Raw genomic sequence first — 21,393 nt, 5'->3', positions numbered from 1 at the left:
ATATATTCCTCAAGTTATTATGGAAGATGACCTGGAAGGGGAAGGACCAGGGTGATGACTTTATGACTTCAAACTGAGAGCAGGGAAGAGGAAGGGTCTGGTGTGGAAAGCGATATGAAAGCACAGGCACAAGTATGAAACAATCCAATGACTGATTGTTGCAACTGATTTCATGCTGTTCAGTAATGTAGCAAATGAAATGTATAATCATGATTACTGTACCATGGTTTTTGATGAATCATTGGAGTTAAGTTTTATGAGGAAGGTTCAGTGCATGGATGTGACAGAAAGGAGATGGTGAATAAATAACATAGGTGGTGAGACTAGAGAAATAAAGTACTGTAGATGCTGGAATCTAGATGAAAAACACTATGATTCTGGAGGAACTCAGCAGGCCAGGCAGCATCAGTGGAGAAAAGCAGGTGGTCAACGTTTCCGGTCAGGACCCTTCTTCAGGAGTGAAGATAGGAAAAGGGAAAGCCCAATATATAGGAGGGAAAAGCAGAGCAGTCAAAGGTGGATAAAAGAGGGGAGGTGGGCTGGGCACAAGGTGGTGATAGGTAGATGCAGGTAAGAGATAGTGATAGGCAGGTACGGGGGAGGTGGGGAGAGCAGATCCACCGGGGGGGGGGGGGGGGGGTGGTTGTTGAGTCAAAGGTAAGGAGTGAAAGGGAAAAAAGGGGTAGAAAAAAGTGAGGCTAGGAAAGGGAAGAAAAGAAGCATGGTGGGGGGGGAGGGGGGTGGGTAGGAGGTGTGGGGATTACTTAAAGTGGGGGAATTCACTGTTGATGCCATTAGGCTGCAAGATTCCAAGATGGAAAAGGAGATGCTGTTCCTCCAGTTTGCGCTTGGAATTCTCCTGGCAATGGAGGAGGCCAAGGACTGTCATATCAGTGATAGTGTGAGAGGGGGAGTTGAAGTGACTGGCAATGGGGAGATGTAGATCGCGGTTACGGACAGACCGACCTCAATATAGATCGGTGAGTCTCAAATTAGTGGTAGGGAAGCCATTGGAGAGTATTCTTAGGGATAAGATTGATGACCATTTGGAAAACCATAGCCTAATTAGGGACAGTCAGCATGACTTTGTGCGAGGCAGATTGTGTCTTACCAGCTTGATTGATTTTGAGGTGATGAAGCTGATTGATGAAGGTAGAGCTGTGGATGTTGTCTACATGGATTATCATACAGCGTTTGACAAGGTCTCTCATGGTAGGCTCATCCAGAAGATTTAGATGCTTGGGATCCATGGTAACTTGGCCATTTGGATTCAGAATTAACTTGCCCATAGGAGACAGGGTAGTGGTTGATGGGACTTATTCTGGCTGGAGGTCCATGACTAGTGGTGTTCCACAGGGATCCGTACTGGGACCTCTGCTGTTTGTGATACATATAAATGGTCTGGATGAAAATGTAGATAGGTGGGTTAGCAAGTTTGCAGATGATACGAAGATGGATGGTGTTGTGAATAGTGCAGAAGAAGGCCAAAGGATACAGCAGGAAATAGATCGGTTGCAGATATGGGCAGAGAAATGGCAGATGGATTTTACTCTGGCCAATTGTGTGGTGTTGCTCTTTGGGAGATCAAATGTAAAGGGACAGTACACTGTTAATGGCCGGACCCTTAACAATGATGATGTGCAGAGGGACCTTGGGGTCCAAGTCCATAGCTCCCTGAAAGTGGTTGCACAGGGTGTTAAAGAAGGTGTATGGTATGCTTGCCTTTATTGGTCGAGGCATTGAGTTCAAGAGTTGGGAAGTTACGTTGCAGCTTTATAAAACTATAGTCAGGCTGTATCTAGAGTATTGCATTAAATTCTGGTCGCCTCATTATAAGAAGGATGTGGAGGCTTTGGAGAGGGTGCAGAGGAGGTTTACCAGGATGCTGCCTGGATTAGAGGGCATATACTATGAGGATAGGTTGGACAAACTTAGGTTCTTTTCTCCGGAGTGGTGGAGGCTGAGGGGAAACCTGATAGAGGTTTATAAAATTATAAGAGCCATAGAGTAGACAACCAGTATCTTTTTCCCCTGGGTTGAAATGTCTAATACATGAGGGCATGCATTGGAGGTGAGAAGGGGTAAGTTTAAAGGAGATGTGCGGGGTATGTTTTTTTTACACAGAAAGTGGCAGGTGCCTGCAAAGCACTGTCAGGGGTGGTGGTGGAGGCAAATATGATAGAGGTGTTCAAGAGGCTCTTAGATAGGCACATGAATGTGCAGAGAATGGAGGAATATAGACGTTGTGTTGGCAGAAGGGATTAGTTTAGGTAGGCATTTTATTACCAGTTTAATTAGGTCAGCACAACATCATGGGCCGAAGGGCCTGTTCCTTTACTGTACTGTACTATGTTCTAATACTGTCATGGAAACAATTGTAATCGAGTCGTTGTATCAAGGCAACAGTTACAGAACAGGAGGTGCACGAGGATCGCCTGAGGAAGTGATTTTCCGGAATAAATGGTGCCTGGAACGGGTACTTTAGAGGTCTGGCTCAAGGGTCCCAACCTGTAACATCGACTGTCCATTTCCCTCCACAGATGCTGCCTGACCCGCAGACTTCCTCCAGCAGCTCGCTTATTAATTCAGAGGTGTCGGTCAACTTGCAGTACAGAGTTAATGAACAGAGATGAGAATAAATAGTTGGTTGAATAAATAACTGTATATTGTTATAACAACCAGCTGTATAATTTCATGCATATAAATAGTTGTTGGTTTTAGTGAGTTTTTGTTTAAAGAAGCAGTGTAGTGTATGCAAGTGTAAGTATACTAAGTGGACTAAGTGAACTTAAGTGCAGTATGTTTTTGACAATGATATGCCACTGTAGCAGACACTACTCTTGGGTTGACAGTTGTTGCCTTCACCTAAGGACATTCTGGTTTTGCTCTCTCTTTAATTTTTATTGCTCTCTTTAAAAAAGGCTTTGTGAGGGGCAGGTTGTACCTCACGAGCCTGATTGAATTCTTTGAGGATGTGACAAAGCATATTGATGAAGGTGGAGCAGTGTATGTGGTGTACGTGGATTTTAGTAAGGCATTTGATAAGGTTCCACATGGAAGGCTCATTCAGAAAGTCATGAGGCATGGGATCCAGGGAAAAATTGGCAGTGTGGATTCAGAATTGGCTCATCCTTAGAAGACAGAGGGTGGTTGTAGACGGAGACTATTCTGACTAGAGGTCGGTGATCCATGGTGTTCTGCTTGGATCTGTTCTGGGACTCCTGCTCTTTGTGATTTTTATAAATGACTTGGATGAGGGTATGGGAGGGTGGGTTAGTAAGTTTGCAGATGGCACGAACATTGGTTGTGTTGTGGATAGTGTAGAAGGTTGTTGCAGGTTACAACAGGACATTGATAGGATGCAGAGCTGGGCTAAGAAGTGGCAGATGGAGTTCAACCTGGAAAACTGAAGTGATACAGTTTGGAAGATCGAATTTGAAGGCGGAATAATGACAGGACTCCTAGCAGTGTGGAGGAACAGAGGGATCTTGGGGTCCATGTCCATAGATCCCTCAAAGTTGCTGCGCAGGTTGATAGGGTTATTAAGAAGGCGTTTGGTGTGTTGGCCTTCATTAGCCAGGGTAACTGAGTTCAAGAGTTGCCAGGTAATGTTGCAGCTATAAAACTCTAGTTAGACCACACCTGGAGTATTGTGTAAATTTCTGGTCACCTCATTATAGGAAGGATGTGGAAACTTTAGAGAGGGTGCAGAGGAGATTTACCAGGATGCTCTCTGGATTGGAGAGCATGCTTATGAGGATAGGTTGAGTGAGCTAGGGTTTGTCTCTTTGGAGAGAAGCAGGAAAAGAGGTGACTTGATACAGGTGAACAAGATGATAAGAGGCCTAGATCAAGTGGACAGTCAGAGACTTTTTCCCAGGACGAAAATGGCTAACATGAGGGGGCATAATTTTACAGTGATTGGAGGAAGGTTTGGGGGGGGGGGGATATCAGAGGTAAGTTTGTTTACACAGAGAATAGTGGTTGTGTGGAACACACTGCCGGCAGAGGTGGTAGAGGCAGATACATTAGGGACATTTTAAGACACTCTTAGATAGACACATGAATGACAGAAAAATGGAGGGCTGTGTTGGAGGGAAGGGTTAGATAGATCTTAGAGCAGGATAAAATGTCGCACAACATCGTGGGCCGAAGGGCCTGTACTGTGCTGTAATGTTCTATGTTCTGTCCTTTTTTGCTTCTGCAGCAGCAATACAAGGGAACCTACAGACTCCAATTCCCTTGGACTGACTCCCATATATCTCGCCCTCATCCAAATTTCATATCAGAGTCATATAGGATGGAACAGGCCCTTCAGCCCAACTTGTCCATGCTGACCAAGTTGTTCATCTGAGCTAGTCCCATTTGCCAGCCCATATCCCTCTAAATATTTCCTATCTATGTACCTGTTTAAATGTCTTCTCAACATTGTAAATGTACCTGCCTCTACAGCTTTCTCTGGCAGTTCGTTCCATATATCTGTCATCCTCTGTGTGAAAAGGTTGCCCCTTGGGTCCCTTTTAAATCTTTCCCCTCTCACCTTAAATCTATGCCCTCTAGTTTTAGACTCCCCTACCCCAGGAAAAAGACTGTGACCATTCACCTTATCTACGCCCGTCATGATTTTATATACCTCTAAAAGATCACCCCTTGGCTTCTTACACTCCAGGGGAAAGTTCCAGCCTCTTTTTATAGCTCAAGCTCTCCAGTCCCAGTAACATCCCCGTGAATCTTTTCTGCATCCTTTCCAGGTTAATGACATCCTTTCTATCGCTGGTCAACCAGAACTGCACATAATACTCCAAGTGTGGTCTTATAGAGTTGACATCCCAACCAACAACTCATTTGTGACATGACATATCCTGATGATCATCAAATCCAGATCACTCAGCACTTCTATTCTTGCTGACCATCATCAGTTTCTGTTTAAACCATGTTTCAGTTTTTTAACTTCTCTGTCCTGTTTTCAAATCCTGCATGGCTTCACACTTTCTTCCTCTGTAATCCTCCTTGCCAGTCCTAGTCTCTTGTGTAATTTGCATTGTCATTGCCCAAGATAAACATCTGTACCTGAGCTGCCAAGGCTTGAGGAGGTGCGAACATCTTTCCCTGAACCTCACCTTTCATAATCAAAGATCTCACCCACCCCAGACATTCTCTCTTCTCCCCCCACTCCCATCAGGCAGAAGATACAAAAGCCTGAAAGTACGTGCCGCCAGGCTCAAGGACAACTTCTATACCGCTATTATAAGACTATTGAATGGTCCCCTAGTATGATAAGGTGGACTCTTGACCTCAGAATCTACCTCGTCATGGCCTTGCACCTTATTGTCTGCCTGCACTGCACTTTCTCAGTAACTGTAACACTAGCTTCTGCATTCTGTTATTGTTTTCCCTTACCTCAAAGCACTGATGTGATGAAATGATCTGTATAGATGGCATTCAATACAAAGTTTTTCACTGTACCTTGGTACATGTGACAATAATAAACCAATTTACTTCCATAGAAGGGATCACCTTCTCTGAGTAGAGAGGTTCAAATCCAGGAGGCATTGGTTAGAGGATTGGAGAGGAGATGAGGCAAGAGCTTCTTTCACCCAGAAGGATGGTGTTGGCCTGGAACTCACTGCCTATGAAGATGTTAGAGGCAGAAACCCTCAACACATCTGTACATTTGTTGGAAGAGTACTTGAAGAGCTGTACCCTGAAAGGCGATGGACCTTTAGCTGAAAGGCTGGATGCAGCTGGACGGTTCTGTTACCGGCACATACTTGATTGACTGAATGGTCTTCTGTGCTGTAAATATTCTATGATTTCCCTCCTTTTAGACAATCCTTGCAAACTCTTTCAATAACCAAATATTTGATTGGTCTAAAATCCCCTTATGTAACTTTGTGCCGATTTTATTTGATAGCGTTCCTATGAAGCAACGTGGAACATTAAATGCACTCAAAAATTAGAGATTTTGCAGCAGCTATGATAGTGGCATTTAAGAGGCTATCAGATAGACACATGAATATGCAGGGATGGAGGGATATGCATTATGTGCAGAGAGAAGAGATTGAGTTTAATTCAGTATTATGTTCGGCGCAGACATCAGGACTGAAGGGCCTGTTCCTGTGCTGTACTGTTCTATGTTCTATGTGTGTTTGTTGTTATAATGCATGCATGACATGGTAAGTTAGCAAAAATTTTAGTTGTGACAGTGTAAAGTTTCAGATGAAATGATTTAATTCTTTCTGCACATTTCCAATTAACTGCCATATGAATCGAGATGTTTGTTCACATGAAAGATGGCTTGGTTCACGTTTTGGACCATTTTACAGTTTACATTTGTGCTGTGTAAACAATTTAATTGCATGGTCCTAACCGTGATATACAGACTATTTCTGAGGGAAGGAGACAGATAAATGAACATTCTCTTATTTTTAAACAGTAGCTCACAGTTTTAGGTTCTCCAGAAGTGGAAGCATCTTCTTCACATCCACCCTGTTAAAGCCCCTCAGAATCTTTCGTGGTTCACTCTAAAACCCTCTCACTCATTTAAAGTCTAATAGATACAAGCCTAACCTGTCCAACTTTTCCTCATCAGGCAATCCTCCCATTCCAGTCTATTAAAACTTCTCAGAACTACTTCCAATGCAGTCACACCCCTCATATAAGGAGACTCAGATGCAGTCTCACCAGTGCCCTATTTACCTGAAGCATACCCTCTCTACTTTTATATTCAATTCCCCTTTTGTATTCAGTTGCCCATCAAGGAAAAAAAGATTCCACAAGGACACCCAGATCTCTCTGCATCTCAGTTCTGTAATGTATTACCATTTCAATATACAAAATATACAATATATTTTTCACTTTTCCTGCAAAAGTAGATGTCACTTCGTGTCATAGAGTCATAGCCATACAGCACGGAAACAGGCCCTTCAGCCCAACTGGACCATGTCGACCAAGACTGTCATCTAAGCTAGTCCCATTTGCCCGCCTTTGGCCCATATCCCTCTAAACCTTTCCTATACGTTGACCTGCCCAAGTACCTTTTAAATGTTGTTAATGTACCTGTTTCAACCACTTCCTTTGGCAGCTCATTCCATACACTGACTGCTCTCTGGGTGAAAAAGTTGCCCTCAGGTTCCTTTTAAATATCTCCCCCTCACCTTAAACCTTGCCCTCTACTTCTTGATTCCTCACGCCTGGGAAAAAGACTGTGCACATTCCTCTCTCTATGCCCTTCATAATTTTATACACCTCAGTAAGATCAGCCCTCATTCTCCTACGCTCCACTGAAAAAGACCTAACCTGCTCTACCTCTCTCCATAACTCAGTCCCTCGAGTCCTGGCAATGTCCTATATCTTTCCTATAGTACAATGACCAAAACTGAACACAGTATTCCAAATGTGGCCCCACCAACGTCTTGTACAACTGCAACATAACGTCCCATCTTCTCTACTCAGTGCCCTGACTGATGAAGGCCAGTGTGCCAAAAGCCTTCTTCACCACCCTGTGTGTGACACCACTTTCAGGGAACTATATGCTCCAAGGTCCCTCTGTTCTACAACCCTCCCGGAGCCCTACCATTCATTGTGAAAGTCCTACCCTTGTTTGTCTTTCCAAAAAGCAACATCTCGCACTTAACCAAATTAAACTTCATTTGCCATTTCTTGACTTAGTCAGCTGATCAAGATCCCTCTGTAAATCCTGATAATCATCTTCACTGTCAATGACACCACCTATTTTAGTGTCATCTGCAAAACAACTAACCATACCTTGTACATTCTCATCCAGATCATTGATATAGATGACAAATAGCAATGGGTCCAGCACCGAGCCCTGAGCAACACCATTAGTCATGGACCTCCAATCCGATAGATGACCTTCCACCATCACCCTCTGCTTCCCACCATCAAGCCAATTCTGCTTCCAATTAGGTAGCTCTCCCTGGATCCCATGCAATCTAACTTTCCATAGCAGCCTCCCATGCGGAACCTTATCAAAGGCCTTACGAAATCTGTAGAGACCACGTCTACCACCCTGCCCCGCATCTACCTTCTTGATTACTTCTTAAGAAAACACAGTCAAATTTGTGAGACATGATCTCCCATGCATATAGCCATGCTGACTATCCCTAATCAACCCCCATCTTTCCAAATGCTTGTATATCTTAGGTATTAGGCTTACTGGTCTATGGTTCCCAGGTCTTTCTTTGCAGTCCTTTTTAAGTAAAAGCACAACATTAGCCACCCTCCAGTCTTCTAGCACTTCACCCGCGGCTAACGATGATGCGTATATCTCAGCCAGAGCTCCTGCAATTTCTTCTCTAGTCTCCCATGGTGTTCTTGGACATGTCTGGTCTGGCCCTGGGGATTTGTCTACCTACATACCTTTTAAGACATCCAGCACCTTCTCTGCTGTAATGTGGACTATCGCCAAGACCTCCCCCGTTAACTATCTCAAGGTCCAAAGCCTTCATGTCTTTCTCCACAGTAAGAACAGGTGAGCACTACTCATTGAGGACCTCACCTATGTCCTGTGGTTCCACACAAAGATGTCCACTTTGGTCTTTGAGGGTCCCTATTCTCTCTCTAGTTAATCTTTTTTCCATTAATATACTTATAAAATCTCTTTGGAGCCTCCTTAATCTTCGCTGCCAAAGCTATCACATGCCCCCTTAAGTATACACCTGCATCCCCTATACTCCTCCTGGGATTCACTTGATCCCCGCTGCCTATATCTGACCCATGCTGCCTTCTTTTTCCTGATCAGAACTTCAATATCCCTTGTCATCCAGGGTTCCCTACTCCTGCCAGCCTTGTGCTAACAGGAACATGCAAACCTTGAACTCTCGATATCTCACTCTTAAAATCCTCCCACTTGCCAGATGCCCCTTTGACTGAAAACAACCTACTCCAATCAACTTTTGCAAGTTCCTGTCTAAAACCATCAAAATTTGCCTCATCCCAATTTAGAACTTTAATTTGTGGACCAGACCTGTTCCCTTCCATAACTGATTTAAAACTAATAAAACTATGGTCACTGGTCCCAAAGTGCTACCCACTGATACCTCAGTCATTTGTTCTGCCCCATTTCCCAAGAGTAGGTCAAGCTCTGCCCTCTCCCTGGTAGGGTCTTCAATATATTGTGTGAGGAAACTTTCCATGACATCTAAGCCCTGAGCACTATAGCAGTCCCAGTCTATGTTAGAAAAGTTAAAATCCCTGATTATAAACCCCTGTTATTCTTGCAGCTTTCTGCAATCTCCTTGCATATTTGTTCCTCTAAATCCCATTGACTATTAAGAGCCTATAGTACAATCCTAACAATGTAATCATCTCCTTCTTATTTCTCTATTCCATCCATAAAGCCTCAGTGGATGATCCCTCAGTAATTTTGTGTATTTGGAGGAGTGTGCCTGGCTTTCTTTTGTTTCATTAGCTGCAGTCCAAATTTAAGCCCAGTTTTAGGAAAATGGACATGCTTTAACCAGCAACCACAGCTTTGTCAGTGAAATGCAATTGAGAGAGTGACCTTACTTTATTTTTCTGGATAAAGAGGCATCCATCATGTACAGGCAGCTGGGATCAAGTGAATCCCTGGAGGAGTATAGAGGTTGTAGGAGTGTACTCAAGAAGGAAATCAGAAGGGCAGAAACAGGGTATGTGATAGCCTTGGCAGAGAAGATTAAGGAAAATCCAAAGAGATTTTATAAGTATATTAAAGGAAAATGAATAACTAGAGAGAGAATGGGGCCCCTCAGAGACCAAAGTGGACATCTATGTGTGGAGCCGCAGGAGATGGGCAAGGTGCTCCATGAATATTTCTCCTCTGTTTTTCCCGTGGAGAAAGACATGAAGACCTTGGAACTGGGGAAATTACAAAGGTTGGTGGCATTGTGGATAGTGTAGAAGATTGCCAAAGGATACAGCGGGATATAGATCAGTTGCAGATATGGTGGAGAAATAGCAGATGGGGTTTAATCCGGCGAAATGTGAGGTGCTGCACTTTGGGAGATCTAATGTAAAGGGATAGTACACAGTTAATGGCAGGACCCTTAACAGTGTTGTTGTACAGAGGGATCTTGGGGTCCAAGTCTATAGCTCCCTTAAAGTGGCTGCACAAGCTGATAGCATAGTAAAGAAGGCGTATGGCATGTGTGCCTTTATTAGTTGAGGCACTGAGTTCAAGAGTCAGGACATTACATTGCAGCCTTATAAAACTCTGGTTAGGCTGCATCTGGAGTATTGCATTAAATTCTGGTCACCCCATTAGAGGAAGGATGTGGAGGCTTTGGAGAGGGTGCAGAAGAGGTTTACCAGGATGCTGCCTGGATTAGGTATCTGCTATGAGGAGAGGTTGGACAAACTTAGGTTGTTTTCTCTGGAGTGGCGGAGGCTGATGGGAGATCTGATAGAAATTTATAAAATTATGTGGGGCACAGGTAGACAGCCAGTATCTTTTTTCCGTGGTCGAAATGTTTAATACTAGAGGGCATGCATTTAAGGTGCGTGGGGGTAAGTTCAGAGGAGATGTGCAGGGTGGTGGGTTTTACTTTTATGTGAACTGTTTTGTGTTTACTGTGTAAAAATAATTTTACACAAAGAGTGGTGGTGAGTGCCTGGAATGCGTTGCCAGGGGTGGTAATGGAGGCAAGTATGATAGAGGCGTTTGAGAGGCTCTTCGATAGGCACATGGATTTGCAGAGAATGGAGGTATATCATCTTCTGTAGGCAGAAGGAACTAGTTTAGTAGGCTTTTAACTTCTAGTTTAATTAGTTTTGCACAACATTGTGGGCCGGTGAACCTGTTCCTCTGTTGTACTCTTCCGTGTTCAATGTTCTAAATATAGACCAGTAAGTCTAACATCTGTGGTAGGTTAGTTACTGGAGAGGATTCTGAGGCATGTGATATACAACCAAGACAAGTTGATTAGGGGTAGTCAGCATGACTTTGTGCATGGGAGATCATATCGAAGAGGGCAGGGTAGTAGACATGTTTTATGTGGACTTCACTGAGGCCTTTGATAAAGTTCCACATGGTGGACTGCTCTGGAAGGTGAGATCGCATGGAATCTAGGGAGAACCTAGGACTAATTGTATGTACATTTGGCTTGATGGTAGGATGCAGAGGGTGATGGTGGAAGGTTGTTTCTTGAATTGGAGGTCTGTAACTAGTGGTGTGCCTCAGGGGTCAGTGCTGGGCCCATTGTTTGTCAGCTATGTCAACAATTTGGATAAGAATGTAGACGACGTGGTAAGTAAGTTTGCAGATGACTCTAAAATAGGTGGTGTAGTGGTCAGTGAAGAAGGTTATCAAAAATTACAGAGGGATTGCGATCAGCTGAGTAAGTGGGCCGAGGAATGGCAAACGGAGTTTAATTCAGATAAGTATGAGGTGTTGCATTTTGGAAAATCGAGTCAAGGTAGGATTTTCACAGTGAATGGTAGGGCCCTGGGGAGTGTTGTAGAATGGAGGGACCTTGGAGTTCAGGTACATGGTTCCCTGAAAGTGGAGTCACAGGTAGAGAAGGGGGAGAAGACAGCTTTTGGCACACTGGCCTTCATCAATTAGGGTATTGAGTATAGAAGTTGTGAAATCATGATGTGGTTGTACAAGTCGCTGGTCATTTTGTGAATGATAATCTGAATTAACCTGATAATAATCTTATTGAGCTATTACGTAAAATGGCATAAGAAGATAATCATGCAGACATTGAAGATTTAAGTTTGAAGAGTCTGAGACCTGATCACTTAATTACTTTTCTTGTCTTGACTAGGTAATGTGGGTATGCAATTTATGTCGTAAACAGCAGGAAATTCTTACAAAATCAGAAGCGTGGTTCATTGGAAGTGGAACACCACAGCCGTCCAGTCAGGATGGAGCTCTGAGTGACACAGCTACAGGTGGTGGTTCTGATGCACCAAGGGAAAAGAAAGCAAGACTGCAAGAGCGTTCACGTTCCCAGACTCCTTTAAGTACAGTAATAGCGACTCAAGAAGCTACTCCGCCTGACAAGACTCGGGTGTCTGAACTTGCTCGGCAAGAGATGGGTTTTGAACAGAAACAGTCTGCATCAAGATCTAGGAGTGAACCCCCTAGAGAGAGGTAACCTGTGAAGTACTAACACCTACTTTGCACTTTTGTGAATCAGCAATTGGTCAATGTTGGTGCAATGTGTTGCAGCTGGAGTAGTTTCACACAGCTTAATATGTCCATAAGTATAGAGAAGTAGAAAGAATAAGATTAGATTGTTTGTGCTCAAGAAGGATGTGGTATCATATGAGATAGAAGTGGACTAGAAAGATTTACAGGGACTATAGACACGCACAAAGTATGGTGAATGAGGCTGGAGAGCTACAAGTACTAATAGCCATATTGGAATATCATTTAATGGCAACAGGAAAATTGCTCAGCAATAAAGAGGATTGGGTGCTTAATATTGCCAGATATAAAGTTTTTGGGAAAGGTGTGGAAGGAAAAACAGGAGGTAGGATGGGAGCAATCATTAGGGAGGCACTGTAGTGTAGGACAGAGAGACACCCAAGAAAATATCCATTTGGTTATAGTTAAAAGCCCACTACAGGGGCCTCCAAACAATGAGAGGGGGATAGAGCAGCAAAATCACAAGGAATTTTTTTTTGATGATGCCTTAGAGAATGCTCATTAACAGTTTGATTTTCATGAAATAAGAGGGTCAGTGTCAACTTGGATAAAACAGAGTTCTGAGGAAAAGTCTCTTTCAGATTTCTCTCTCTACAGATGCTGCTGGACTGCTCAGTTTCCCCAGCATTTTACATTTATACATCGGAAAACAGAAAACCATGATAATGAAAATCAAAAAAATGCAGATGCTTAGAAATCAGAAGTGAAAGCAGAAAGTGCTGGGAACACTCAGTGGTCAGCTGGCATCTGTAGTTAACATTTCAGGTTGAAGGTCCTTTACCACAACAGGAAAAGAGAGAAAACAAGTTACAGTGGAGGCTAGATCATTCGAATTATTTAAAGTGGAGAGAAATTTTTGAAAGATTAGGAACTCAATCCAGGACTATGGGAAACTGGCACAGAGGAGCAGTTGAGGCCGGTGTAGATCAGCCATGATTGTATTGAATAGCAGGGTGGCCTACTCCTGCTGCTACTCCTGTTTCCTTGTGTTCTTGTGTTCAGAGAAGGTGGGGAGAGACAGATAGGACAATGGGATTATCCCTAATAGGGTGAGACCAGGGTTGTGATAGGGAAAAGATGTTGATGGAGTCATCCAGTTGATTAATGAGAGCTTAGAGAAAGTGAACATGAACAAAGGAGCATAAAAGCTATGAAAAGAGGGTAAGTAGAGAGAAAACAAATGAACATAAAAGCTGTGAAATGTGGAGAGAGAAAATCTGAGCCAAAATTCAGATGGACGACGTACAACAGAACTGGCCAGTTCCATTGCAAACAGAGGAAGTGAGTTAGCTGAAGTAGTAGAAGTCTGGAAGAATGCAACATGCCCAGACAGAAGATGAGGGACTGTTCCTCAGGCTTATATTGGGCTTCGCTTTAATAGTGCTGGAGGCCATAAACAGTGAAGTCAGAATGGGAGTGGGATGGAGAATTAAAGCAGCACACAACAGGAAGCTCAGGTTCCCACACAACCACAGGAAATGGAACAACTGCCCTTTTACATCTTCGTGTCACACCATCCAGGTACCTAAACAGTCCTTCCAGGTGAAGCAGTGGTCCTATTTCACTTCTGCCAATCCAGTGTACTGCATTCAGTGCACAGAATGCTTTCATGTTCCTTTGTTCATATTCTCTCTCTCTCTCTGTCCCGCTCTAACATCCCTTACTAACCTACCAAACAGATGACTTCATCAATAGTTTCTCCCCATGCCTATCAAAGATATTTCCATTGTGGTTTCTATCTTTCCCCCATGCTCTCTGCAATTTAAAACTAACTTGTTTTCTCTCTTTTCCAGTTCAGGTGAAAGGTCTTCAGTCTGAGATGTTAACTCTGTTTCTTTCCACAGATGCTCCCTGACCTGCTGAGTTATGATAATGTTTGTTTTCTGAGTGGACAGTTGTGTGGCAAATGGTGAGAGTGATAACGTTAACCACAACAGGAAACAGATGACCAGCAGAATGGGCAGACATACAGCAGATGAAGTTTATTACAGAGAAGAGTGAGATGATACATTTTGGCAGATGGGGCAGGGGAGAGGCAAGTAGACAATGTCATAGTTCTAACGAATGTGCAGGGATGGAGGGACCTGAGAGCTCATGTGCAGAGACCTTTTGAATGTGGCAATATTGAATGAGTAGTTAGCAAAGCATATGAGACCTTAGTCATGAATAGAGGTACTGAGCACGGACGTAGGGAAGTTAGGCTGAATCTTTATAGAAGGTCTGATTAGGCCACAACTTGAGTATCGCATCCAGTTTTGGTCACCACCCTTTGGGAAGGATGTGAGCATACTTGACACGATGTAGAGAAGTTTAACCAGAGTAGGTTCAAGTGATAAGGCTCTTTGGTTAATTAATTGAAGACAGAACAATAGAATTGAAATCATTCTTGTTGTTTGCCACACTTCCAACCTTGCTATCATTAAAAAGCATTGTAATTTTATTCTTTAATCAAACATCCAAGTAGAGTCATAGAGTCAGAGACCAATACAGCACAGAAACAGGCCCTTTGGCCCAGCTCACCCATGCCAACCATAACACCCAAGCTAGTTCCATTTGCCTGCTTTTGGCCCATATTCCTCTAAACCTTTCCTATCCATGTACTTATCCAAATATCTTTTCAATGTTGTTATTGCACATGCCTTAACCACTTCCTCTGGCAGCTTGTTCTATATACGCACCACCCTCTGTGTGGTGAAGTTGACCCTCAGGTCCCTTTTAAATCTTTCCCCTCTCACCTTAAACCTATGCCCTCTAGTTCTTGGTTCCCTTTCCCTGCATGTATCTATGCTCCTTATGATTGTATACACCTCTATAAGTCGCCTCTCAGTTCCCTACGTTCCAAGGAATAAAGTCCTAGCCTGTCCAACCTCTCCCTATAACTCAGGTCCTCGAGTCCTCATAAATCTTTTTTGCATTCTTTCCAGCTTCATGATGTCTTTCCTATAACAGAATGACTAAAACTGTACACAGTACTCTAAGTGCAGCCTCACCAATGTCTTGTACAATTGCAACATAACTTCCTAAATCCTATACTCACTGCCCTGACTGATGAAGGCCAGCGTGCCAAATGCCTTCTTCACCATCCTGTCTCTGTGATACCACCTTCAGCGAACTATGTCCTTGTACTCCAAGGTCTCTCTGTTCCACAACACTTCCCAGGGTCCTGTGAAAGCCCTACCCTGGTTTGACTTCCTAAAATGCAACACCTTGCACTTACACGAATTGAAAGTCATTTGCCAGTCCTCAGACCACTTACCTGGCTAGTCAAAATCCCTCTGTAATTTTTGATAACTTACTTCACTGTCTATTTTAGTATCATCTGCAAACTTTACTAACCATGCCGTGTATATCCACATCCAAATCATTTATATAAATAATGAACAACAAAGGTCCCAGCACCGATCCCTGTGGCACATCACAAGTCACAGGCCTCCAATCCAAGAAACAACCTTCTACTCTCTGTGTCCTACCATCAAGCCAATTATGAATCCAGTTAATTAGCTCTCCCTTGATCCCATGTGATCCAACCTTCCAGACTAGCCTGCTATGAGGGACCTTGTCAAAGGCCTTGTTAAAGTCCATATTGACAACATCCACCACCCTACCCTCATCTATCCTCTTGGTTACCTCTTCAAAAAAATCTAACAGATTTGTCAGACACAATTTCCCACGCACAATGCTGTGCCGACTATCCCTAATTAGACCTTGTCTATCCAAATGCTGGTAGATCCTGTCCGTCAGAATCTCCTCCAGTAACTTACCCACCTCTGGTGTCAGGGTCACTTGCCTGTAGTTCCTTAGCTTGTCTTTGCTGCCCTTCTTAAATAATTGTTCAACATTAGCCACCCTCCAGTCTTCCAGAACTTCACCTGTGGCTGAAGATGAAGCAAGTATCTCTGCAAGGGCCTCTGCAATTTCTTCCCTAGCTTCCCACCAGGCCCAAGGATGCACTTGGTCAGGCCCTGGAGATTTACCAACCTTAACGTGCTTTAAAGCCACCAATACCTTCTCCTTGGTAATTCGTATGTGGTTAGAGACATCACAACTCATTTGCCTCAGTTCCTTAGCATCCGTGACCTTCTCCAGAGTAAAAACTGATGAGAAATTATCATTAAAAATCTTGCCCATCTCCTGCAGCTCCACACATAGATAGTTATCCTGATCTTTAAGGGTACCTACTCTCTCCCTCACCACCCTGTTACTCTTAACATTCCTGCAGAATCTCTAGGGATTTTCCTAAACCTTGCCTGCCAGATCCATCTCATGCCTTCTTTTTGCCCTCCTGATTTCCCTCTTGGGGGTACTCTACACTTCTTATATACATAAAGGAATTCACTTGTTCCTGATTGCCTAAACCGAATACATGCCTCCTTTTTCCTGACCTGAGCCTCAAATTCTCTTGTTAACCAGGGTTCCTTAAACTTGTCCTTCACCCTAACAGGAAAATGCAGCCCCTGGACTCTTGATATCACACTTTTAAAAATCTCCCACTTGCCAGGTCATCCCCTTATCAGCGGTCACATCCAATCAACCTCTGCAAGATCCCACCTAATGCCTCCAAAATTGGTCCTGCCCCAGTTTAGGACCTTAACCTGTGCACCAGTCCTATCTTTCTCCATAACTATTTTAAAACTAATGTAATTATGGTCACTGGTCCCAAGTACTCCCTGACTGATACTTCAGTCGATTGCCCTACCTTGTTCCCTAAGAGGAGATCCAGTGTTGCGCCCTCTCTAGTAGGGCCCTCTATATATTGATTAAGGAAGCTTTCTCAGACATATTTTACAAACTCCACCCCGTCCAAGCTCTGTGGCTGTCAATGTCAGGGAAGTCAATGTCAGGGTAGTTAAAAGTTCCCACTAATACTACCCTATTATTGTTACAGCTATCTGTAAACTCCTTACACATCTGCTCCTTTAATTCCTGCTGATGTTGGGGGGCGTATAATACAGTCCCATGAAAGTGATCATTCCCTTCTTGTTTCTAAGTTCTACCCATATAGCCTCGCTAGAGAGTCCCCCAAGAATATCCTTTCTAAGCATAGAACATAGAACATTGAACAGTACAACACAGGAACAGGCCCTTCGGCCCACAATGTTGTTCCGATCTAATTAAACTAGTGATTAAGTGCCTAGCTAAACTAATCCCTTCTGCCTCCACAATGTCTGTATCCCTCTATCCTCTGCATAATAATGTGCCTATTTAAGAGCCTCTTAAACGTCTCCATCACATTTGCCTCCACTGCCATCAGGCACCCACCATTCTCTGTGTAAAAAAAAACTTGCCCCACACATCTCCTTTGAACTTCCCCGCTCTCACCTTAAAAGCATGCTCTCTAGTATTAGGCATTTAGACTCTGGATAAAAGATATGGCTGTCCTAATTCCCTATATTCACTCCACAGGACTTTATCCCTTTTTCTACCTATGTTGTTTGTACCAATGTGCACAATGACCTCTGGCTGTTTGCCCTCCCTCTTGAGAATGTTCTGCAACCGCTCAGAGACATCCTTGATAATGGCATCTGGGAGGCAACACTCTATCTTGGTGGCTCGTTTCGTATGTGGCCACAGGATCTCCCTTCTGTCCCCCAAACTAGTGAGTTTCCTATCCCTATGATGTCTGACTGCACCCTTTCTTGCTGAGCCTCAGAGCCAGTCACAGTGCCACAGACCGGCTCTGCTGCTGCTGCGCTCTGAAAGGTCATCCCCCTAGCAGTATCCAAAAAGGTATACCTGTTGCTGAGGGGAATGACCACAGGAAAACCCTGCAATGTCTGCCTATTCCCTTTGCCTTTTCTGGTGGTCACCCAACTACCTTGGGTGTGACCGCTTCACTAAAACTCTTATCGATCCCAGATCCTGAGTGCATCCAACTCCAGCTCCAGTTCCTTAACACCATCAGCTAGGAGCTGTGGATGGGCACACTTCCCACAGATTTATTCACCAAAGACACTGGAAGTTTCCCTTGATCTTCCACACCCTGCAGGAGGAGCACACCACTAACTACCATCCTGACTACACCAAGTGTGAATACTAAAGTTAAATGACCTTACCTCTACCTCTGCTCAGCCTCTTCTCCGAAACCTCAGAGCCAAAGCCTCAGCACTTATTCCTCAAACACAGCACTTAAGACTCACACAAATCCACTCCCAAAACGGCCGTTCCTAAATGCCTGCTCTGCTAGAGGCTGACTTCCTTTAATTTGCTTCCAGGAGCTGCAAATTAGTGGTCTCTTTTTAAATCTTCCGCACTGCTCGTCTTTACAGCTCACCAGTCACTTCTAAAACGGATGAGCTCTTACCTTAACAGTCCCCTTTTAAATCTTTCAGTTCATAAGTATCCAAAATTTATAAATATCCAAAAATTCTATAATCCCGGCTTCAACCTTTGAGACCACCACTTTCCTTCATCCTTTAGTCTGAAAAACAACCAGATACCACAACTCACTGCTTCCTGTCTTTATGTTTTTTATCCATACTGACATTGATCGTCTTATTCAGCAAACCTCAATGTTGCTAACTAGCCTCTTATGTGGCACTTTGTTAAACATTTTTTAAAAAACCCACTGTGTTTCCTTCGTTGCCCATCTCTGCTATGTTGCCAAAAAATGTTCAATTTGGGCTAATCAAACACAGTCTGCCTCTTAAAATGCCTTCCAGCATTCCAGAATTAACTCAGACTCATCCAGGTACCCATTTTGTTCCCAATTTATTGTATCTAACCTTTAAGGACATTCCTAGCAATCTGTTCTCACACAGCGTCTTGAAGAAGGAGTCCCTTTGCCATTTTCCAATTTTCTATCACCTCCCACATATCTCAGATCACAGAAAATTTACTATATAGGTGTCCATTTGACCCTTTGTGTCTATGCAAGTTGAAGAACTGCCCAGCTTGCTCCTACCTCTCAACACTAGGTCTATAGCCTATCCGGTCAAGGCTCTTCAAGTCCACATCCTAGACTGTTTGAATGAGATGATAGTCTCTGCCTTCATCACCTTTTCAGTTATTGAATTCCAGACCTAGCCCACCCTCTGAAGAAATTTTGTTTTCTCATCTTCCTTCGTATACTTCTACCAATTAGTTTGTCCAAGTCTGTGTCCCTTGATTTTTTGACCCTTCTTCCATGGCAAATCACTCCTTCCTATTTACTCGAGACCTTATTTATACATTACACATAAGTTTCCCCTCAGCACCACAGAAAATAACCCCAGCCTATCATATCTTTCCTCATTGCTGCAAATTTTCCAGCCCTGGCAACATCTTTGAAGATGTCCCCTGTACCCTGTAGAATGCAATCCCATCTTCCCTGTAATGCGGTGACCAGAAATGTACACAGCGCACAAGCTGTGGTCTAACTATAATGTATACAATTCCAGCATAACCTTCCTGCTCTTATATTGATAAGGGAAAGCAGTCTATTTGCCTTTTAAACCCCCTTATTCACTTAGAGAGTTGTACAGCATGGGAAAAGGCCCTTCAGCCCACACTCGGCCATGCCAACCAAAATGTATATTCAAGCTAATCACTTTTCTCAGCACTTGGCCCATATCCCTCTAAATTCTTGTCATCCATATACCTGTCCACATACTTCTTAAATGTATCTCATGTACCTGCCTCAACCACTTCCTCTGGCCGTCGGTTCCATATATCTATCACCTGCTGTGTAAAAAAAAAAGTTGCCCCTTGGGTTTTTATTAAACCTTTCACCTCTAGCAAAACTGTGTCCTCTAGTTTTCGATTCCCCAACCCTGGAAAAAAGACCGCTCACCCTATCTATGCTCCTCATGATTTTATCTACCTCAATGAGATCATCCCTCAGTCTCCTACGCTCCAAGGAGTAAAGACCCAGCCTGTCTAATCTCTCCCTATAACTCAGTCCCTCGAGTCCTGGCAACATCCTTATAAATCTTTTTTGCACTATTTCCAGTTTAATCACATCCTTCCTATAAAAAGGTGACCAAAACTGAACATAATACTACAAGTGTGGTCTCACCAATGTCTTGTACAATCGCAACATAACCTTCCAACTTCTATATTCACTGCCCTCACTGATGAAGGGCAGCATGCCAAAAGCCTTCTTCACTGCCCTATCTACCTGTGACTCCACTTTAAGGGAACTATGTACCTGTACTCCAAGGTCCCTCTGTTCTACAACAGTATCCATGGCTCTTCCATTCAATGTAAAAGTCAGACTTTGATTTGTCCTTCCAAAATGTAACACTTTGCGTTTATCTGAATTAAATTCCATTTGCTATTCCTCAGCCCACCAACTCATCCAAGCAAGATCCCGCTGCAATTCTTGATACTCCTCTTCACTGTCCTAAAATACCACCTATATTTGTGTCATCTGCAAACTTACTAACTACTCCTCGTATATTCTCATCCAAATTGTTAATACAGATGATAAATAACAATAAGCCCAGCACCGACCCCTGGGGCACACCACTAGTCACAGACCTCCAGTCTGAGAAATATCCTTCCACCATCACCCTTTGTTTCCTACCATCCAGCCAATTTTGTATCCAGTTTGCTAGCTCTCCTTGGATGCCATGTGATCTAACTTTCCAGAGCAGCCTACCATGCGGAACCTTATCAAAAGCCTTACTGAAATCCATACATCTACCGCCCTCGCCTTGTCAATCTTCCTCGTCACTTCATAAAAAAAGTCAATCAAATTCATAAGACAAGATCTCCCACACACGAAGCCATGCTGGCTACCCCAAATCAACCCCTGCCTTTCCAAATGTAAGTATACAGTATCTTTTCCCTCGGAATGCTTTCCTGCATCTTACCTACCATGAATGTGAGGCTAGTGGGTCTATAATTATCAGGTCTATCCTTACAGCCTTTCTTAAATAAAGGCACAACATTTTCTATCCTCCAGTCTTCCGGAACTTTGCCAGAGGATAGCGATGTTGCAAGTATCTCAGTGATGGCTCTCGCAATCTCTTCTCTCACTTCCCATAGTGTTCTTGGATGTACCTTGTCCGGACCTAGAGATTTGTCTACCTTCATACATCTTAGCACATGCAACACCTCTTCTACTGTAATATCAACTGCTCTCAAAACATCTCTATTAACTTTGCCAGGTACCCAAGTGTCTGCCTAGTCACCTTTTTTCTCTTGATATACTTAAAGAATCTCTTTGGATTCTCCTCAATTTTCTCTGCCGAAGGCATTTCATGCCCCTTCTTTGCCCCCCTAATTTCCTTCTTGAGTATATTCCAGCATCCTCT

At 43.4% G+C, this 21,393-nt stretch overlaps 1 protein-coding gene across 18 annotated transcripts in view; it reads left to right on the top strand.

Annotated features, from left to right (window-relative positions):
• LOC127575471 (regulating synaptic membrane exocytosis protein 1-like) overlaps positions 1-21,393 on the top strand; it is a 587,418-nt gene that overhangs the window by 288,271 nt on the left and 277,754 nt on the right. For all 18 annotated transcript variants that reach the window (XM_052025399.1, XM_052025392.1, XM_052025387.1 and 15 more), the window contains one exon: positions 11,772-12,100. In XM_052025399.1, coding sequence (XP_051881359.1) covers positions 11,772-12,100 — 329 coding nt within the window. The remainder of the gene's footprint in view (positions 1-11,771; positions 12,101-21,393) is intronic.

This window comes from Pristis pectinata, chromosome 10 (genome assembly GCF_009764475.1).
Source record: "Pristis pectinata isolate sPriPec2 chromosome 10, sPriPec2.1.pri, whole genome shotgun sequence".
Lineage (NCBI taxonomy): Eukaryota > Metazoa > Chordata > Chondrichthyes > Rhinopristiformes > Pristidae > Pristis > Pristis pectinata.
Note: the sequence above shows the minus strand (reverse complement) of the source record. Positions and strands in the feature narration are given on the sequence as shown.